At 37.4% G+C, this 18,105-nt stretch overlaps 1 protein-coding gene across 2 annotated transcripts in view; it reads left to right on the forward strand.

Annotated features, from left to right (window-relative positions):
* PRKDC (protein kinase, DNA-activated, catalytic subunit) overlaps positions 1-18,105 on the forward strand; it is a 209,019-nt gene that overhangs the window by 25,699 nt on the left and 165,215 nt on the right. For both annotated transcript variants that reach the window (XM_086694932.1, XM_086694933.1), the window contains exons 19-23: positions 592-678; positions 1,129-1,248; positions 1,684-1,843; positions 15,294-15,397; positions 17,953-18,043. In XM_086694932.1, the coding sequence (XP_086551058.1) occupies positions 592-678; positions 1,129-1,248; positions 1,684-1,843; positions 15,294-15,397; positions 17,953-18,043 (562 nt within the window). The remainder of the gene's footprint in view (positions 1-591; positions 679-1,128; positions 1,249-1,683; positions 1,844-15,293; positions 15,398-17,952; positions 18,044-18,105) is intronic.

Genomic DNA, 18,105 nt, shown 5'->3' on the forward strand with positions numbered 1-18,105 from the left:
AATAACTAGGTTAGTGCACCTAATGCTCCAGTTTATCCTGAGCAGTCCAATCGGTTGATCACAGGGTGGGCAGGGTCTCTCGGTTTGTAGGTGTATGTACTGGAAGACAGGAAAGGGAAAGGGGAAGTGGACTTACCCAGGCCTCTGGCTTTTGACTAGTCATTCACCTGTTACCTTAACGTTTTGTTTCTCTCTGGCCTCTGCCTAAAGTGTTATCAGAGCTGGGTTTTTTTCCCCCTCCGCGCAAGACGTTGGCAAAGTGAAAATGGATTCACTCCTTAGAAGTAAGACTGAGGGGCCCCTGGGTGGCTCAGTCGGCTGAGTGTTCCACTTGGGCCCAGGTCATGATCTCACGGTTCATGAGTTCGAGCCCTGCGTTGAGCCATGTGCTGACAGCTCAGAGCCTGGTTCTGATTCTGTGTCTCCCTCTCTGCCCCTCCCTGGCTTGTGGTCTCTCTCTTTCTCCCTCTCTCTCAAAAATAAATAAACATTAAAAAAAAAAAAAAAGGAAGTAAGACTGGGAACTGCTAGATTAGGACACAGAATTACATGATGTTGTTCACTTTACTAATTTACTGCTTTATTCAACAGGGAGTTGGGCTAAAGAGTCAGATACAGTCTCCTGAGGACCCAGAAAAGTATTCTTGCTTTGCTTTGTTTGCAAAATTTGGTAAAGAGGTAATTTTTAAATGATTTATCCAGTGTTTTCATGGGCTATTTAAAAATGAAAGTATGTTGATAAAAAAGTCTTAGTGATCATAAATTATCTAATGACTTAAAAATTGGTTTGCTTAATCCAGATTGGGATTAAGGGATTAGGAAGCACTAACAGAGGAAATCATTGTATTTCAAAAGTCCCTTGAGTTTTCATTAAATAGTTTGTATGATGTCAACTCAAAACTAATGGATTCTTTAGCTCTCCATATAATGAGAATTAAGTACTTCAACAGATGAATTTTTCCTGGAGATCAGTGCTTACTTTGTAAATGACAGTAGCCATATCATATAAAAGCTGCGCGATCAATTTTTGTGTTTGAGAATAAGGGTAAATATTTTTTAGTTGATTCTCAGATTATAGGCTCTATTCAGGTACACAGCTCCGTCTTTTTCTTTTTCTTTTTTGTTAAGGTTTCAGTTAAAATGAAGCAATACAAAGATGAACTTTTGGCCTCCTGTTTGACCTTTATTCTGTCCCTGCCACATGACATCATTGAACTTGATATTAGAGCCTATGTTCCTGCATTGCAGGTAAATACATTGTCTTAAGCAAATCCATTTTTTTTCCCACATAATGTTATGTTTTCTAGAAAACATGGAACTGTCAAGGTCTTGCCACTATAGTTATAGCAGGTGCTTACCCATCAGACACCCCTGGTTCAAGTTGTACTTCTGCCACTTAGTAGCCTTGGGACTTGGGACACTTGGCTTGGCCTCTCAGAACTTCCCTGACAGGTGGATGTGAAGATTAAACTTTCCTTGTGTTGAAAGTTTGCAGTAGAACACCAGCTACATAGACTGGTGGTGCTCCTTTTCCCAGGAATGACCTTGGATGCCCCTACTTAACTCCAGCAGTATCTGTCAGTAGAAAGGCTTATTCACTAGAAACCACAACTAATTGGTGGTTTTTTCTTTAAATGTTAAATTCCCTGTGTTTCAGTTTACCTTGTTTGTATTGATATGTAGATGGCTTTTAAACTGGGCCTGAGCTATCCCCCACTGGCAGAAGTAGGCCTGAATGCCCTAGAAGAATGGTCGGTTTACATCTGCAAACATGTAATTCAGCCCTATTATAAAGACATTTTACCCAGCCTTGATGGATATCTGAAAATTTCAGCCTTATCAGGTAAGGTTTGGAAGAATTGTGATTTGTATCTTAAATAAAATGGCAATGTAATAACTTTAGTAAGACTATTTGTATTTCTGCAACTTCTGTAATTTGAGCCTAACGTATTCAAAATATGTTTGATTGAGATTTTTGTAATATTCCCAATTTAGTCAATATAATTGGGACATAAGAAAATACTTGAGATATTAAACCTTGTTTTCATTTTATTCACTTATATCCTACCAAGATTTATAAAATCTTCAAGGGCAAAACTCTAATATATTGAACTCCTTATAAATCCTAATACACTGCCTTGCAAATAAATAAATAGTTAAATAAGTAGGGATTAAAACTATGAAAATTTAACAGTAATTTTATATTTTGTTAATTTTTATTGGTTTTCCAAATATAATTGATGAAACACTAATGTTAGCCAGTTAAGAAGAATTGCCATAGTCGGTTTGGGAAAAGATTCAAAGGAAAAAAATGATTGGGCCAGGCAAAAGTGTGACCAGTCGAGAAAAGTAGTAATTAGAGTTCAGGGGAACAGATTTACTTGAACCAGAATGAACATGGGCACTGTTCTTAGATGGAGCAAAAAGAAAGATTCAGACTGGAGAAAGTGAAACATTGCTAAGACTTTACAAGTTAGTGTCATGAAAAATTAAGTGAATTAAGTATTAAATTTGTAAAATTTTATCTACATGAACTGTTTTATTATTCAACTTAAGTATTGTTGATTTGGAAATAGTAAGTGAAAGTTGTGTGACACATTTTGTTCACTAAGTCGGTTTTTCTGACACCCTTGATGTATATTCAGAGTGCAAGAAGAGTCACAATTTTGGGAGATTTTTCTGTAAATGTTAGCAATAACAAGCTTATTTAGAGACAAAAAAAAGTAAATTAATGTTTATAGGTTACTTAGGCTTTTAAAATTGGGGCGCCTGGGTGGCGCAGTTGGTTAAGCGTCCGACTTCAGCCAGGTCACGATCTCGCGGTCCGTGAGTTCGAGCCCCGCATCGGGCTCTGGGCTGATGGCTCAGAGCCTGGAGCCTGTTTCCGATTCTGTGTCTCCCTCTCTCTCTGCCCCTCCCCCGTTCATGCTCTGTCTCTCTCTGTCCCAAAAAAAATAAATAAAAACGTGGAGAAAAAAAAAAAAATTAAAATTCACATCATATAAGGATTGCTGTATTTGAGTAGATCACTAAAAAACATGGACTTAGTTAAAAAAAATGAAGATATCTAATAGCAAATACCTTGTTGGTACTTTTTGTTTTCTAGAATTTAGTTCTGTCAATTAGCTCATTGAAAAGAATTATGTCGGGGCTCCTGGGTGGCTCAGTTGGTTAAGCATCCAGCTTAAGCTCAGGTCATGATCTTGTGGTCTGTGAGTTCGAGCCCTGCGTCGAGCTCTGTGCTGACAGCTCAGAGCCTGGAGCCTGCTTTGGATTGTGTGTCTCCCTCTCTCTCTCTGCCCCTCTTCCACTCATGCCTCTGTGTGTGTCTCTCTCTCTCAAAAGTAAATAAAATTTTTTTAAAGAATAAAAAAAGAAAAGATTTATGTTTTTTAAAAAATTATAAGGGAAAGTACTGTGATTATTTTTTTAAATTGTTTTGAGAGAGAGCATGTGTGCACACAGGCATGCAAGCAGGGGGGGGGGGGAGAGAGAATATTAAACGGGTTCCACACCTACCACGGAGCCTGAAGTTCACGACCACGAGATCATGACCTGAGCTTGGACTCAGGAGTTGGACACTTAACTGAGCCACCAATGCACCTTGATACTGTGATTCTTTTAAGCAAAAGGCTATTGCTATTCATAAATATGTGTACTTTAGACAATTAGAAGATAGGGAAAAACAGAGAGTAGGTAAAGCAAATAATAAAAGAAAATCCATAAACTTAAAGACAACTCCTATTTTTAGTAATGTTTTATTTGAAATTATATCAGACTTTCAGGACAGTTGCACTAATAGTGAAAGGAACTCCTGTATACTCTATGCAGATTCCACAAGTAAGGTTTTGTTCCCTGTTTTATTGTTGCATGTATTCTCCTTATATTAGGTGATAATATGTGTGTGTATTTATACATGACATTTTTTTCTGAACCTTTTATAAGTTGCAGACATCATGGATGTTTATGCCTAAATGTTGCAATGTGTATTTCTTAAGAGTGAGGACATTATTTCATACAACCATGGTATCATTATCAAAATCAGGAAGAATAACAGATACGGTATTTTTTTCTAATCTATAATCCATATGTAGATTTCAGTTGTCCCATTAATTTCTTTTATAGCTATACTTTTCCTGATACAGTATTCAATCTAGGACTATGTGTTGGATTTAATTATCATAATGCCTTAGCTTTCTTTAATGTGGGTAGCTCTTCAGCCTGTCTTAGTTCTCATGTGTGGGCTTGTCTGTTTTCTCATGATGAGGTTCAGGGATGCTATTTTGGCAGAAACACTCAGAACTGATGCCATGGCCTCCTCATAGCATCATGATAGTAATTGGTGCCATTACCAGTTATGTTCATTTTGACAGTTTGGTTAGTGAGTTTCTGCTCCACCTTTATGTAACCCTAAAGTTATAGTTTTACCTTTGTGGGAGTTAGTCATTTGAAATCCTCTTCCTTTCTTCTCCTAAAGTATTCAGTCCTAAGGCCTTTAGGCAGCACAGAGCAAGTTAGGTGTTAGGGTAGCAGTGGTCGTCCCCAGGAACATAAGGGGGGCAACTTGGAGGGGCAGCCTGGCATGGAGCTGGAGCAGGGTGGGGGGTTCCCGCATGTTGGGCTTCATAGGGTGTGGGAGGTCAAGGCGGGATGGGGAAGGTGACATATGGGTGATTGATCAAATAAATAAATGAAGGTTATTGGAAGCTAGATTTCTCTTTGTTAGAGAAGGGAGTTACAAATAGAGAAAGAGAAAACTAAAGTGAACCCTATGGTATTGGATAGTAAATGGATATATTGGTGTGAGATCATGGTACTTCCTCTTTCCCTCTCCCCGTCTTTTTCTCTGCCTTTCTTCCTCTCTGTCTCTCTCGCTCACACACACAGACACTTATATACATACATACATATGGGTAAATTAAGGTAAAAATAGAGACGACAGAATGAGTCAAGAGTTGGGTAAAAATAGAGATGACAGAGTGTGTGTGTGTGCGCGCATGCACGCATGTATTCCAAATCAGTCCATTGAAAGGGCCTGCTTTGGAATAGTGATGAACAAACCTAATAGTAATGAACAAACCTAGTGCCCAGATCATGGTTTCTAAATGTCATTTTACATTGAAAGGAACCAGAACTCCTTGGAGAGATGACTGGCTCCAGCCTGGGACAGGGAAAATACAAGATGAACCTAGAATGTTATATTTTCTGAGACATCAGGAAATTAAGAAGATGTTCAAAGAATGATAGAGAAATGTTACAGGCAAAATTGGGGATAATTTGGATCAGCAAAAAAAGATAATCATGGGAGGATCAAGACAGTAGAGTAGGAGAATCCTGAGCACACCTCCTTCTGTGAACACACGAAGGCTACAACTACATATAGAGCAACTCTCGCTCACAATGACCTGAGGCTAACAAAAGAGCTCTTTTGTGGCTAAAGATCAAGAAAAAGCCACATTGAGACACATAGAAAGGGCAGAGATGCAGACTGTTGAGACCCTTACCCCTAGTGCAGTGACCCACAGCAGGAGGGTTATCACAGGCATGGAGGAGTGAAGGATTCAGGCCACATTGGGGACCTGTATCAGGAAGATGAGCCCCATAACATATGGCTTTGAAAACCAGTGAGACTTAATTCTGGAAGAGCTGGAGGGCTGTGGAAAACCAAGACTGCATTCTTTTTTTTTTTTTTTTTGATTTAACTTTATTTTTTATTTTTTAAAATTTACATCCAGATTAGTTAGTATACAGTGAAGCAATGATTTCAGTAGATTCCTTAATGCCCCTTACCCATTTAGCCCATCCCCCCTCCCACAACCCCTCCAGCAATCCTCAGTTTGTTCTCCATATTTATGAGTCTCTTGTTCTGTCCCCCTCCCTGTTTTTATATTATTTTTGTTTCCCTTCCCTTATGTTCATCTGTTTTGTATCTTAAAGTCCTCATATGAGTGAAGTCATATGATTATGTTTTTCTCTGACTAATTTCACTTAGCATAATACCCTCCAGTTCCATCCACATAGTGGCAAGTGGCAAGATTTCATTCTTTTTGATTGCTGAGTAGTACTCCATTGTATATATAGACCACAGCTTCTTTATCCATTCATCCATCGATGGACATTTGGGCTCTTTCCATACTTTGGCTATTGTCGATAGTGCTGCTATAAACTTGGGGGTGCATGTGTCCCTTCGAAACAGCACACCTGTATCCCTTGGATAAATGCCTAGTAGTGCAATTGCTGGGTCGTAGGGTAGTTCTATTTTTAGTTTTTTTGAAGGCCCTCCATACTGTTTTCCAGAGTGGCTGCACCAGCTTGCATCCCACCAACAGTGCAAAAGAGATCCTCTTTCTCCGCATCCTCGCCAACCTCTGTTGTTCCCTGAGTTAATGTTAGCCATTCTGACAGGCGTAAGGTGGTATCTCATTGTGGTTTTGATTTGTATTTCCCTGATGATGAGTGATGTGGAGCCTTTTTTCATGTGTCGGTTGGCCATCTGGATGTCTTCTTTGGAGAAGTGTCTATTTATGTCTTTTGCCCATTTCTTCACTGGATTACTTGTTTTATGGGTGTTGAGTTTGATAAGTTCTTTGTAGATTTTGGATACTAACCCTTTATCTGATATGTCATTTGCAGTTATCTTCTCCCATTCCATCAGTTGCCTTTTAGTTTTGCTGATTGTTTCCTTTGCTGTGCAGAAGTTTTTTATTTTGATGAGGTCCCAGTAGTTCATTTTTGCTTTTGTTTCCCTTGCCTCCAGAGACATGTTGAGTAAGAAATTGCTGCGGGCGAGATCAAAGAGGTTTTTGCCTGCTTTCTCCTTTTTTTTTTTCTTAATGTTTATTTTTATTTTTGAGAAGGAGAGAAAGTGCGTGAACAGGGGAGGGGCAGAGAGAGAGGGAGACACAGAATCTGAAGCAGGCTCCAGGCCCTGAGCTGTCAGCAGAGTCCAACGTGGGCGTCCGACCACAAACCATAAGATCATGACCTGAGCCAAAGTTGGGCGCTTAGCTGACTGAGCCACCCAGGTACCCCAAGACTGTACTCTTAAAGGGCCTATGCAGAAACTTACTCACTCTGAGACTAAACAAGGAGGCAACAGTTTGAAAAGCACCTGGGCCACATATGAGGGAGATTTATTGACTGATTTTAGAGTGTGCCAGAGGGGCAGTGCTGTTAGTAACTTTCTATGGGAATAGAAGTGTTGATGGATGCCGGGTCTGACGCCTTGTCTGTCTTGCAACACTCATGCCACCCCGGTGTTCCCTGCAAACCACCTTTGTGCGACCTACCCACCTCAGCAGGCACCATTCCAAAATGGCTCCCACCCTGCTGTACTGGCTGGTGGCCTTGATCCCACCCTAAACAGATGCAACTCCACCACATCCTGTGGGCAGCCTCAGCCAGGACTGCCCCCCACCCATCAGCTTCTGCCCTGTGGGGGCAGCCCAACCACCAGTGTACCTAGAACAATCACAGCTGGGCTTCAGAGCCAGCAGATTAGATGATACAGAAGAATGGATCAGTGACTGGAAGACAGAGTGGTGGAAGTTACCCAAATGAAACAGGAAAAAGAAAAATGAATTTTTACAATTAGAATAGATTAAGGGCCCTTTGGGACAACATCATGCATACTATCATTGGCATTATGGGAGTCCAGAAGAAGTAGACAAAAGAGCAGAAATTTTACTTGAATAAATAATGGCTGAGTACTCTCCTAACCGGGGGAAGGAAATGAATATCCAGGTACAGGAAGCACAGAGAGTTCCAAACAACATGAACCCAAAGAGGTCCATATCAAGCCACATAATTAGAATGGCAAAAAATAAAGGTAAAATCTAAAAGCAGCAAAAGAAAAGCAACTAATTATATGCAAGGAAAGCCCCATAAGGCTCTGCGCTGATTTTTCAGCAGAAACTTTGCAGGCCAGAAGAGTGGCATGATATATTCAAAGTGATGAAAGGGGAAAAAAACCCTAAAATCAAGAGCACCCTTCCCAGCAAAGTTATCATTCAGAATTAAAGGAGAGAGAGTGTCCCAAACTAAAGGAGTTCATCACCATTAAACAGGCCTTATAAAAGAGACTTCTTTAAGATGAAAGGAAAGGGTATTAATTAGTAGCAAAAAAATGTAAAAAGTATAAATCTTCCTGATCAAGGTAAATACATAGTGAAGATAGTGGATTAATTGCTTTTAAAGTTTATATGTAGGTTAAAAAACAAAAGTAAAATCAGTGATATCTACGATAATTAGTTAAGGGGTACGCAAAAGAAAGATAAAACATGTCGGGGGAGTAAAAATATGGCACTTTTAGAATATGTTTAGATTTCAGTAATGATTAACTTAAAATAGAATGCTGTATATGTAGGGTATTATATATGAAACTCACGGTAACCAGAATTCAAAATCCTGTAATAGGTATGTAAAAAATAAAGAGAAAAGAATCTAAATATTAACACTAAAGAAAGTCATCAAATCACAAGGGAGGAGAACAAGAGAAGAGGAATGGAACAAGAAGAACTAAAACACATCTAGAAAACAATGAACAAAATGGCAATAAGTGCATACCTATCAATAATTAAATGTAAGTGGACTAAATGCTCCAATCAAAAGACAAAGGGTGAATGGATTAAAAAACTAAATTAAGACCCATTAATATGCTGCCGGTAATGACTCATGTCAGACCAGAAGACAAAAAGACACATACAGACTGAAAGTGAAGGAGTGGAAGATATTCTATGCAAATGGAAATGAAGAAGAAAAAAAGCCAGGGTAGCAGTACTTATTTCAGACAAAATAAACTTTGTTTTAATTATATCTTTAAAAATTTTTACTTTTTGTCTCTTTTATGTGAGGCACAATAGTCTTAAAAATAAAGACTATAACAAGAGACAGGCTAACTGGATAATGATAAAGGGATGAATTCAATAAGGGCACATAATAGTTGAAAGTATCTGTGCACTCAGTATATGAGCACCTAAATATGTAAAGCAAATATTTACAGACAAAAGGAGAAATAATAATACTAGGGGATTTACTTTAACACCCTACTTACATCAATGGATAAATCGTTTAGATAGAAAATCAGAAAGGAAACAGTGGCCTTCAGTGACACACTGGGCCAGATGGACTTAACAGATATGTACAGAACATTCCATCCAAAACCAGCAGAATATGTGTTGTTTTCAAGTGCATGTGGAGTATTCTCTAAGACATTCTTTAGGACAGATCATGTGTTAGGCCACAAAACAAATCTCAGTAAAGGTAAGAAGACTGAAGTTGTATCAAGCATCTTTTCTTACCACAATAGTACAAAACTAGAACTCAATTACAAGGAAAAAGAATTGGAATAGACAAACACGTGGAGGCTAAACAACATGCTCCTAAACAACTAATGAGTCCATAAAGAAAGCAAAGAGAAAATTAAAAAATATACTTTGAGACAAATGAAAATGGAAATACAACATTCCAAAGTCTATGGGACACAATAAAAACAGTTCTAAGAGGGAAATTTATAGCAACATAGGCCAGCCTCAGAATACAAGGATAATCTCAAACAATCTAACCTACACCTAAAGGAACTAGAAAGAGAAAAGCAAAGCACAAAGTTAGTGAAAGGGATAAGGATCAGACCAGAAATAATTGGAACAGACCAAAAAAAAAAAAAAAAATCAATGAAACAGAGCTGGTTCTTTGGACACTTTAAAAAAAAAGAAAAAAGATAAATCTTTAGCTAGACTCATTAAGAGCCCAAATCAAATCCATAATAAAAGAGAAGCTATAACTAATACCACAAAAATTTTACAAGGGATTATGAGAGACTACTACAAATAATTATATGCCAATAACTGGACAACCTAGTAGAAATAGATAAATTCTAGAAACATGTTGAGGTGCCTGGGTGGCTCAGTCGGTTGAGTGTCCGACTTCAGCTCAGGCCATGATGTCACGGTCTGTGGGTTCGAGCCCTGCATTGGGCTCTGTGCTCACAGCTCGGAGCCTGGAGCCTGCTTCAGATTCTGCGTGTCCTCTCTCTGCCCCTCCCCTGCTTGCATTCTGTCTCTCTCTCTCTCTCTCTCAAAAATAAATAAACATTAAAAAAAAATTTTTTTTAAATTCTAGAAACCTGCAATCATCCAAGACTGAATTAGGAAAAACTAGAAAACCTGAACAGACCTATTACTAGTAATGAAATTGAATTGGTAATCAAAAACCCCCCTCACAAACAAATGTCTGGAACCAGATGGCTTCACAGGTGAATTCTACCTCACTTTTAAAGAAAAGTTAATACCTATCCTCAGACTGTTTCAAAAATTGAAGAAGAAGGAATGCGTTGAGATTAATTCTGTAAGGCCAGCATTGCTCTGATACCACAACCAAAGACACTACAAAAGAAGGAAATTACAGGTCAGTGTCCGTGATGAACATAGACACCAAAACCCTCATCAAAATATTAACAAACTGAATTCAAAATACATTAAAAGGATCATACACAGGGATCAAATGGGATTTATTCCAGGGATGCAAGGATGGTTCACCATCCACAGATCAATCAATGTGATACACTCCATTAACCAAACGAAGGATAAAAATCATAAGATCATCTTAATAGATAATAGAAAAAACATTGGACACAATTCATCTGTTTTTGATAAAAAATCTCAAGAAAGTGGGTATAGAGACCTATCAACATAATAAAGTCTGTGTATGACAAAGTCACAGCTAATCTACTCAATGGTGAAAAGCTGAAAGCTTTTCCTCTAAGATCAGCAACAAGACAAGGAGGATGTCAACTCTTACCACTTTTATTCAACATAGTACTGAAGTCCTAGCCAGAACAATTAGATCTAAAAATAAAAAGGCATCCAAATTGGTAAGAAGTAAAACAAAACTGTCACTATTTGTAGATGATGTGATAGGAAATCCTAAAGATGCCACTAGAAACAAAAATAAATTCTGGGGCCCCTGGTGGCTCAGTCAGTTGAGCATCCAACTTTGGCTCAGGTCACAATGTCACAGTTCGTGAGTTCAAGCACCACGTCGGGCTCTGTGCTGACAGCTCAGAGCCTGAAGCCTGCTTCGGATTCTGTGTCTCCCTCTCTCTCTGCCCCTAACCCATTCACATTCTGTCTCTGTCTCTCAAAAATAAACAAACATTAAAAAAAATTTTTTAAAAATCAATAAATTCATTAAAGTTGCAGGATTAAAACTAATATATGGAAATCTGTTGCATTTCTGTATACTAATAATGAACTGTCAGAGGAATTAAGAAAATTCCATTTACAATTGAATCAAAAAGAGTAAAATATTTTGGAGTAAACTTAACCACAGCGGTGAAAGACCTGTACTCTGAAAACTATATGACGTTGATGAAAGAAATTAAAGATGACACAAGCAAATGGAAAGATGTACCCTGCTTATGGTTTGGAAAAATTAGTATTGTTAAAATGTCCATACTATTAAAAGCAATCCATAGATTCCGTGCAATCCCTATCAAAATACCAATGGCACTTTCACAGAGCTAGAACAAAGAATCCTAAAATTTGTATGAACCACAAAAGACCACAAATGGCCAAAGCTATCTTGAGAAAGAAGGACAAAGCTCGAGGTAGAATATATAATGGGGAAAGGACAGTCTGTTTGATAAATGTTATTGGGAAAATTGGAGAACTGCATGTAAAAGAATGAAACTGGATCATTTTCTTACACCATACACAAAAATAAAATCGATTAAAGACCTGAATATAGACCTGAATTCATAAAATGCCTAAGAAGTAAACATATGTAGTAAATTCTTGGACATTAAACACTTTTTTTTCCTGTGCCCTCAGGCAAGGACAAAAAAATAAGCACAACCTTAAAGAAGCAGTTCGTCTCAGGGAGTTCATAAAATCACTGTTCAAAGTAACACTAACATCTTAGGTGGCATGCATGTTAACGTGATCTTCAATTCAGTAAGTCTTAAAAAAAATAGTATTTGCTTTTACTATGGTAACTATTACTAGTTCAAACCCACATAAGCAAAGATATGTGGGGTCTTACTAAGACCCAGTTGTGAAAAGTGTTCTAGACACCAAAAAGCCCAAGACTGTGCTTTGTGAGAAAACTGTCCTTAAGAGAGAAGCATACCCCAAATTGTATTTCTGCAGTATTGCTTCTACAGTAGCTTCAACAGCTTATCGAATATAACTTACTACCAAACAAATTTCTTTTTTACCAAGAAAACTCAGAGTGGATAATTGAGAATTGTCTTCCATACTCACGGACTTCTCAAACTCAGTTTGTGAGCACACATGACACCATTGTCTTCAGCCATGTCCATCCCTATACAACTCCAATTGGCAGCATATACACATTCATTAACATGACCCCGAGGTCCTTTCTTGTTATATCCTATAAACACAAACAAAAGCACACAAACTTAAAAGTGATGCTGACTGATCCTCGTTTCAGAGATTTTATTTTACTGAGTAATTATCTGCATGTGTAGTGATTTTCTATTAATTCACTCAGTCCAAGGTTTCAAGTTGCCTAAAGAGCTTAGAAGTTATCTTCCAGGGGCGCCTGGGTGGCGCAGTCGGTTAAGCGTCTGATTTCAGCCAGGTCACGATCTCGCGGTCCGTGAGTTCGAGCCCCGCGTCAGGCTCTGGGCTGATGGCTGAGAGCCTGGAGCCTGTTTCCGATTCTGTGTCTCCCTCTCTCTCTGCCCCTCCCCCGTTCATGCTCTGTCTCTCTCTGTCCCAAAAATAAATAAATGTTGAAAAAAAAATTAAAAAAAAAAAAAAGTTATCTTCCAGCTGCTGTCATGCTACAAAACATAAGTATTGGGGAAATAAAAAGTTTGTCCAAATCATGGTTCAGGTTTAGTTGTACATAAATTTATAATGTTTTTCATAACTTAAAATTTACATAGGACTGTTTGTGATAATGAGAAAGTTCTCGAGGTAGATGGTGGTGATGATTAGGCAACATTGTGAATGTAGTTAGTGCCACTTAAATGTACACATAAAAATGGTTGAAAGAATACATTTTATGTTATGTGTCTTATATGGCAATAAAAAATGTTATGAGAAGTATGTTAGCACATTGGCTTAGTAAGCCTGAATAAGTATAGGGAATAACAAGCCCAAGTACAGTAATGTACACTTGTATTGTAATTAACACTAATAGATAAAAAGACATGTTTAAAATTTAAACCAAGCATCCAAGTCTTGATTTTGGCTCACGCCATAATCCTAGGATTGTGGGATTGAGCCCCGCATGGATCCTGCTTGAGATTCTCCCTCTGCCCCTTCCCCACTCTCGCATGCGCTCTCTCTCAAATAAAAAAAAAAAAAGTTAAAAATAAAATTAAACTTAAAATTATTAAACTTGTCTCATTTAACAAAGATATGCCTTAGTTATGTAATATGGATTCCTGAAATGTTTCTGCGTTAGTTTCTCTTTTTTTTTTTAGTATGGTGCATCTAAAGCATTATAGTAAACGTTGAAAGCATTTTCAGAGAATTATAGGAACATTCATTTTATATTTTATATGTACGAGGCCCAACAGAGCTCCTTGAAGATACTTTATAATCTAATCTATTAATACCTTTCAGATACAGGAGAATATTATGCACTTTAGGAGAAGTAAAGGCCTTTGTCAGTTCAGGCACATCGCTACAACAACAGATGGAGAGCATAGTGCTTTAGATCTGCAATTTGAGTCCTAGCTCCAGAGACACAATAGTAAGGTAAAACATTGACCAATTCAGATATCAAAGAGCTCTTGTTCCCATTGTACAAAATTCTGAATTAGTCTGAGCTCAAAAAACAAACAAATCCTCTTTTCATCTCTGGCCCATCAGAGAGTAGATCTCTAACATCTGTACACAAAAGGTCACCAAATGGTCAGCAAACAAATTCTTAGTTATTGCTACCACCCATGGAGACTTGCTTCTTGGGCATAAGCAAACCAAAAGCACAAAATTATAGAGAGGGAAACTAGACAAAGTAGAGGTAAGGTTTTTTGTCGTTTAGGTTTCATTTCTGGAGCCAAGAAAAGACGTGCTGGGATTAAATCACCTGTGAGGTGTCTTCCAACGAAGATAGCTTACTTGGCTCTGTCAGCCAATCTTCTGGGCATCTGCAGAACTCATGAAAAATAACTTTATAGCTTTACAATTAGGGCTCTACACTGGTAATAAAGTGTACATGTGTCAAAGAATTTATTTAACTCAGTAGTTAATAAAGGCATTGGTAAAATGTTATAACTGGCTTCTATACCCTGAATCGAATCACAAGAAAACATTAGACAAATCCAAATAAAGGAACAGTATACAAAATCCCTGGCATATAATTTTTTGAGTGTTCATTAAATTCAAAGGAAGACTAAATTGTTTCAGTTTAAAGGTTACTAAAAAGACAGGACAGCTAAATATGACGTGTGGTTTTGAATAAAGACATTATTAAGCTCAATGCTGGAACCTGAGTGGGGCTGAAGGTTAATTGTGGGTCATGTCTCAAGATAATGTCCTAATTTGGATAGTTGCAATGACTGTCATGTAGGAGAATGTCCTTGTATCAAACATAGCTAAAGTATTGAGGAGTGGTGGGGCATCAGGCTGGTAACTTACTCTTAAATGGTTCAGGAAAGAAAAGTATGTTTTTTCCATACTTCAAAATTTTCTCTAAGTTTGTAATCATTTTTAAAAAATTTTATGGAGAGATACTTCACAACTGTAAATATTCTTGCTCCTCACGAGTATCCCTTGATTATTCTTCCTGAATCTCTTACTACTGTGATGGTTGGAAAATAGTGATTTTCTGACTCCATCATTCCATCATACTAGTTGGCATTCTATTGTAAGAAGTTACTTCATTTTCTCACTTCTTTATATTAGTAGGAACTTGTGGATTCTTATTTTTCCAGTGGCTCTAGTCTTTTATCTTTGTTTTTCATTTTTATGCTCAGATTGTTCCAGATTTGGCTTCCATATAAGGAGTGGGAATTGGCTGCTTCAAGCAGCTCCTTCCTAGAACCAAAAAGGTGATTCAGGCTCCTCTTATAAATATAGGTCTACCCAATGTCTGGAGTTAGCCACTTCTTCAAGGAACCATGTTTCTTTTAGTAGACAATGATATTTAAAACCAGGACAACATTATTAATTATTTTTGTTGTAGAAACTTAATATTTTAATCATAATTAAAATTAGGATTTTAATGTCTCTATTTGGCAGTATTCTGTGTACTCCCTAGTGTGCATCAAATAAATGAGTGGATGCTATTTGAAATTTATTTTTGTTTACTGTTGATAGATGAGACCAAGAACTGGGAAGTGTCAGCACTTTCTCGGGCTGCCCAGAAAGGATTTAATAAAGTTGTGTTAAAGCATCTGAAAAAGACAAAGAACATTTCATTGGTAAGAAATCCTTTGTATATTCTTTACCTTAAACAATGGAGAGATCAGATTCTAAACTTATGAAGAGTAAAAATCTTTGTTTAAAATGTTAGTTATTCTTATCTATAAAGTAGAGAACAGTATAGAAATAGTTTCAGTGTATTTTTAGCCATAAAAATGTAAGAAATATTAACTATCTGGTTTATTGTCTTGATTGTGTTTTCTTGTTTTCTTTACCTTCAAATATATTTAGTGGCTGAAAGAAAGTAATATGGATCATCTTCAGTAAGCAATCATAATATCGATATTATGGATATGTAAGATTGATTCATTTAGGCCTTAAATATATTTTTTTGTCAAGTTTAATTGATGCCAGGGTTTATGTTTTTTTGGTGATGATTTCTTGAGATTAGGTTTTTGAGATGTGGCTTATGATGTAATAGGAAACAAAGAATAAAGAGAGAAAAGGGACTATAGAGAAAATACCTATTTTAGGTATGGAGTGAAAATTAAAATTTGAAAAACTTTTAATGTCTAGAACTGATAATGTAAGCTCTAGGGTAAATTCCTCCACCTCGTTATTTTTGACAGCTTTTGATTGAGACACTGCGTAGAACTGGAGATGGCTGCCTAAAATATTTAAATTCTTTTATCGCATATAAATAAAACAAAATAAAATTACTTGAGCATATTTCTGGTTTTACAAATAAAACTTCTTTACAGATATACAATTTCTCATTAGGAGAGTGGTTCTTGATGTGAGGACTCTGTGGGTTCCAGGGTGCAAGGCCAAAGCTATTTTTACTCATTGACATTTGCACTATGGTGTAATGACGGGTAACACTGTTCATTCCTAAGCACTTTATTAAATCTTGACCCTTGAACACATGTCTTCTTAATGTTCTGTGTGATGAAACAGAAAGTGTGCATAAAGCAGTCTGTTGCATAGTGCAGTGTGGCAGTTGTCTTTAGGAAAAGCACTTTGTGATGTTTTGAGCTGTGAGCTAAAGTAGGCACTTTTTCAGGAACACCATTTTTACTTGAAAGAACAACTGACAAACTGTGGCTGTTCGGTATTTGGCAGAGATTTTATCTAAAATAGAGCGAGACTGTCACTTCAAAGAAAACATCTGAGAGTATTTGTTGCCAATGATAAAATTGTAAGGTTTTAAACAAAAATTAAATTTTGGAAAACTTGAAACCGTCACCGTGAACTTGACAGCTTTTTAATACTTAAAGAGTTTTCTGATAATATTGTTGATATTAACCAATGTGATTTTTTTGCATATATAATGAAATGTGTCAACATTTGTAAGATCTGCATAACCCAGTAAACCAGTATTTTCACATCACCCAGTACATTATGTTACCAAGTCATGCATAGGTAAAAAAAATCCACTTGAAGTGCAGGATAGACCAGTGGATTTTAATATAACAGACTACATCAAATTCATTGGTAAGGTTTCAGATTCCACATTGTAACTAAGAAATAACCGGGGCGGGGGGGGGGGGGGGTGCGTCTGGGTGGCTCAGTCAATTGAGCGTCTGATTCTTGGTTTCAGCCTAGGTCATGATCTCACGGTTCATGACTTCCAGCCCCGCATCAGGCTCTGTGCTGACCATGCAGAGACTGCTTGGGATTCTCTCTCTCTCTTTCCCTCTCTCTCTGCCCCTCCTCTGCTCATTCTCTCCCTCTTTCAAAGTAAATAAGCTTAAAAGAATTTAAAAAAAAGGAGAAATTTTGACTTGTTCAATTTGTATCAAGCTGTTATCTAAAAAGACTATGAAAACACTCCTCCATCTTACAAGTGTGGCCTAACAACATATCACTATAGTTGTTTCCTAGTGAGACACACAGTAAAGAGATTTGCACAAGTGTGAAACAGTGTCACCTTCCTGAGGTTTTTTGTTTTATTTGGAAAATGTAATTACTTTTCCTAAAAATATGTCATTTGTTAACATGTAATGGGTTTCAGTGGGGGTTTTTTTGTTTGTCTATTTGTTTTGCTTATTTACTTTGAGACAGAGAGAGAGGATGCGAGCAGGGGAGGGGCACAGAGAGGGAGAGAGAGCATCACCAGCAGGCTCCACGCTGTCAGCACAGAGTCCAACGTGGGGCTGGATCTCACAAACTGAGATCATGACCTGAGCCGAAATCAGGAGTCAGACTTTCAACCAGCTGAGCCACCCAGGCACCCCTGGGTTTTGTATTTTTAAATAAAACAATAAATAATTTCAAGGTTTTAACTCCTAGTAGGAGAAATTATCAATAAACGTGACCCACTTAAACAAAAGTCCTTTGGGGATCCTCAGTATTTTTTAAGGGTGTAAAGGATCCTGCCAAAACTTTGTGACCACTGGCCTTGGAAATGGACATCTGACTGCAAAACTGGAAAAGATGTGACTTCTTTCCATGAATTTGCAGTAATATTTACAGCAGTACTGTATAGGATATAATGAACCATTGAAAGAAATTAATAACAGAGAGGGTCATAAAATCGTTTTTTTTCTTCTCATAATTCTCTTAATCTTTAATTCCGTTATCATCACATGTGTATTATTGTTCAAATTTGCAGAATGAAGTACTGTCCTTAGAAGAAATAAGGATTAGAGTAGTACAAATGCTTGGCTTTCTGGGAGGACAAATAAACAAAAATCTCCTAACAGGTAAACTTTCCTTTAAAATAAATTTATCTCTGTAGATGTATTTGTACTTTGAGTATATACAG

This window comes from Puma concolor, chromosome F2 (genome assembly GCF_028749965.1).
Source record: "Puma concolor isolate L17-30 chromosome F2, mPumCon1.1.hap2, whole genome shotgun sequence".
Lineage (NCBI taxonomy): Eukaryota > Metazoa > Chordata > Mammalia > Carnivora > Felidae > Puma > Puma concolor.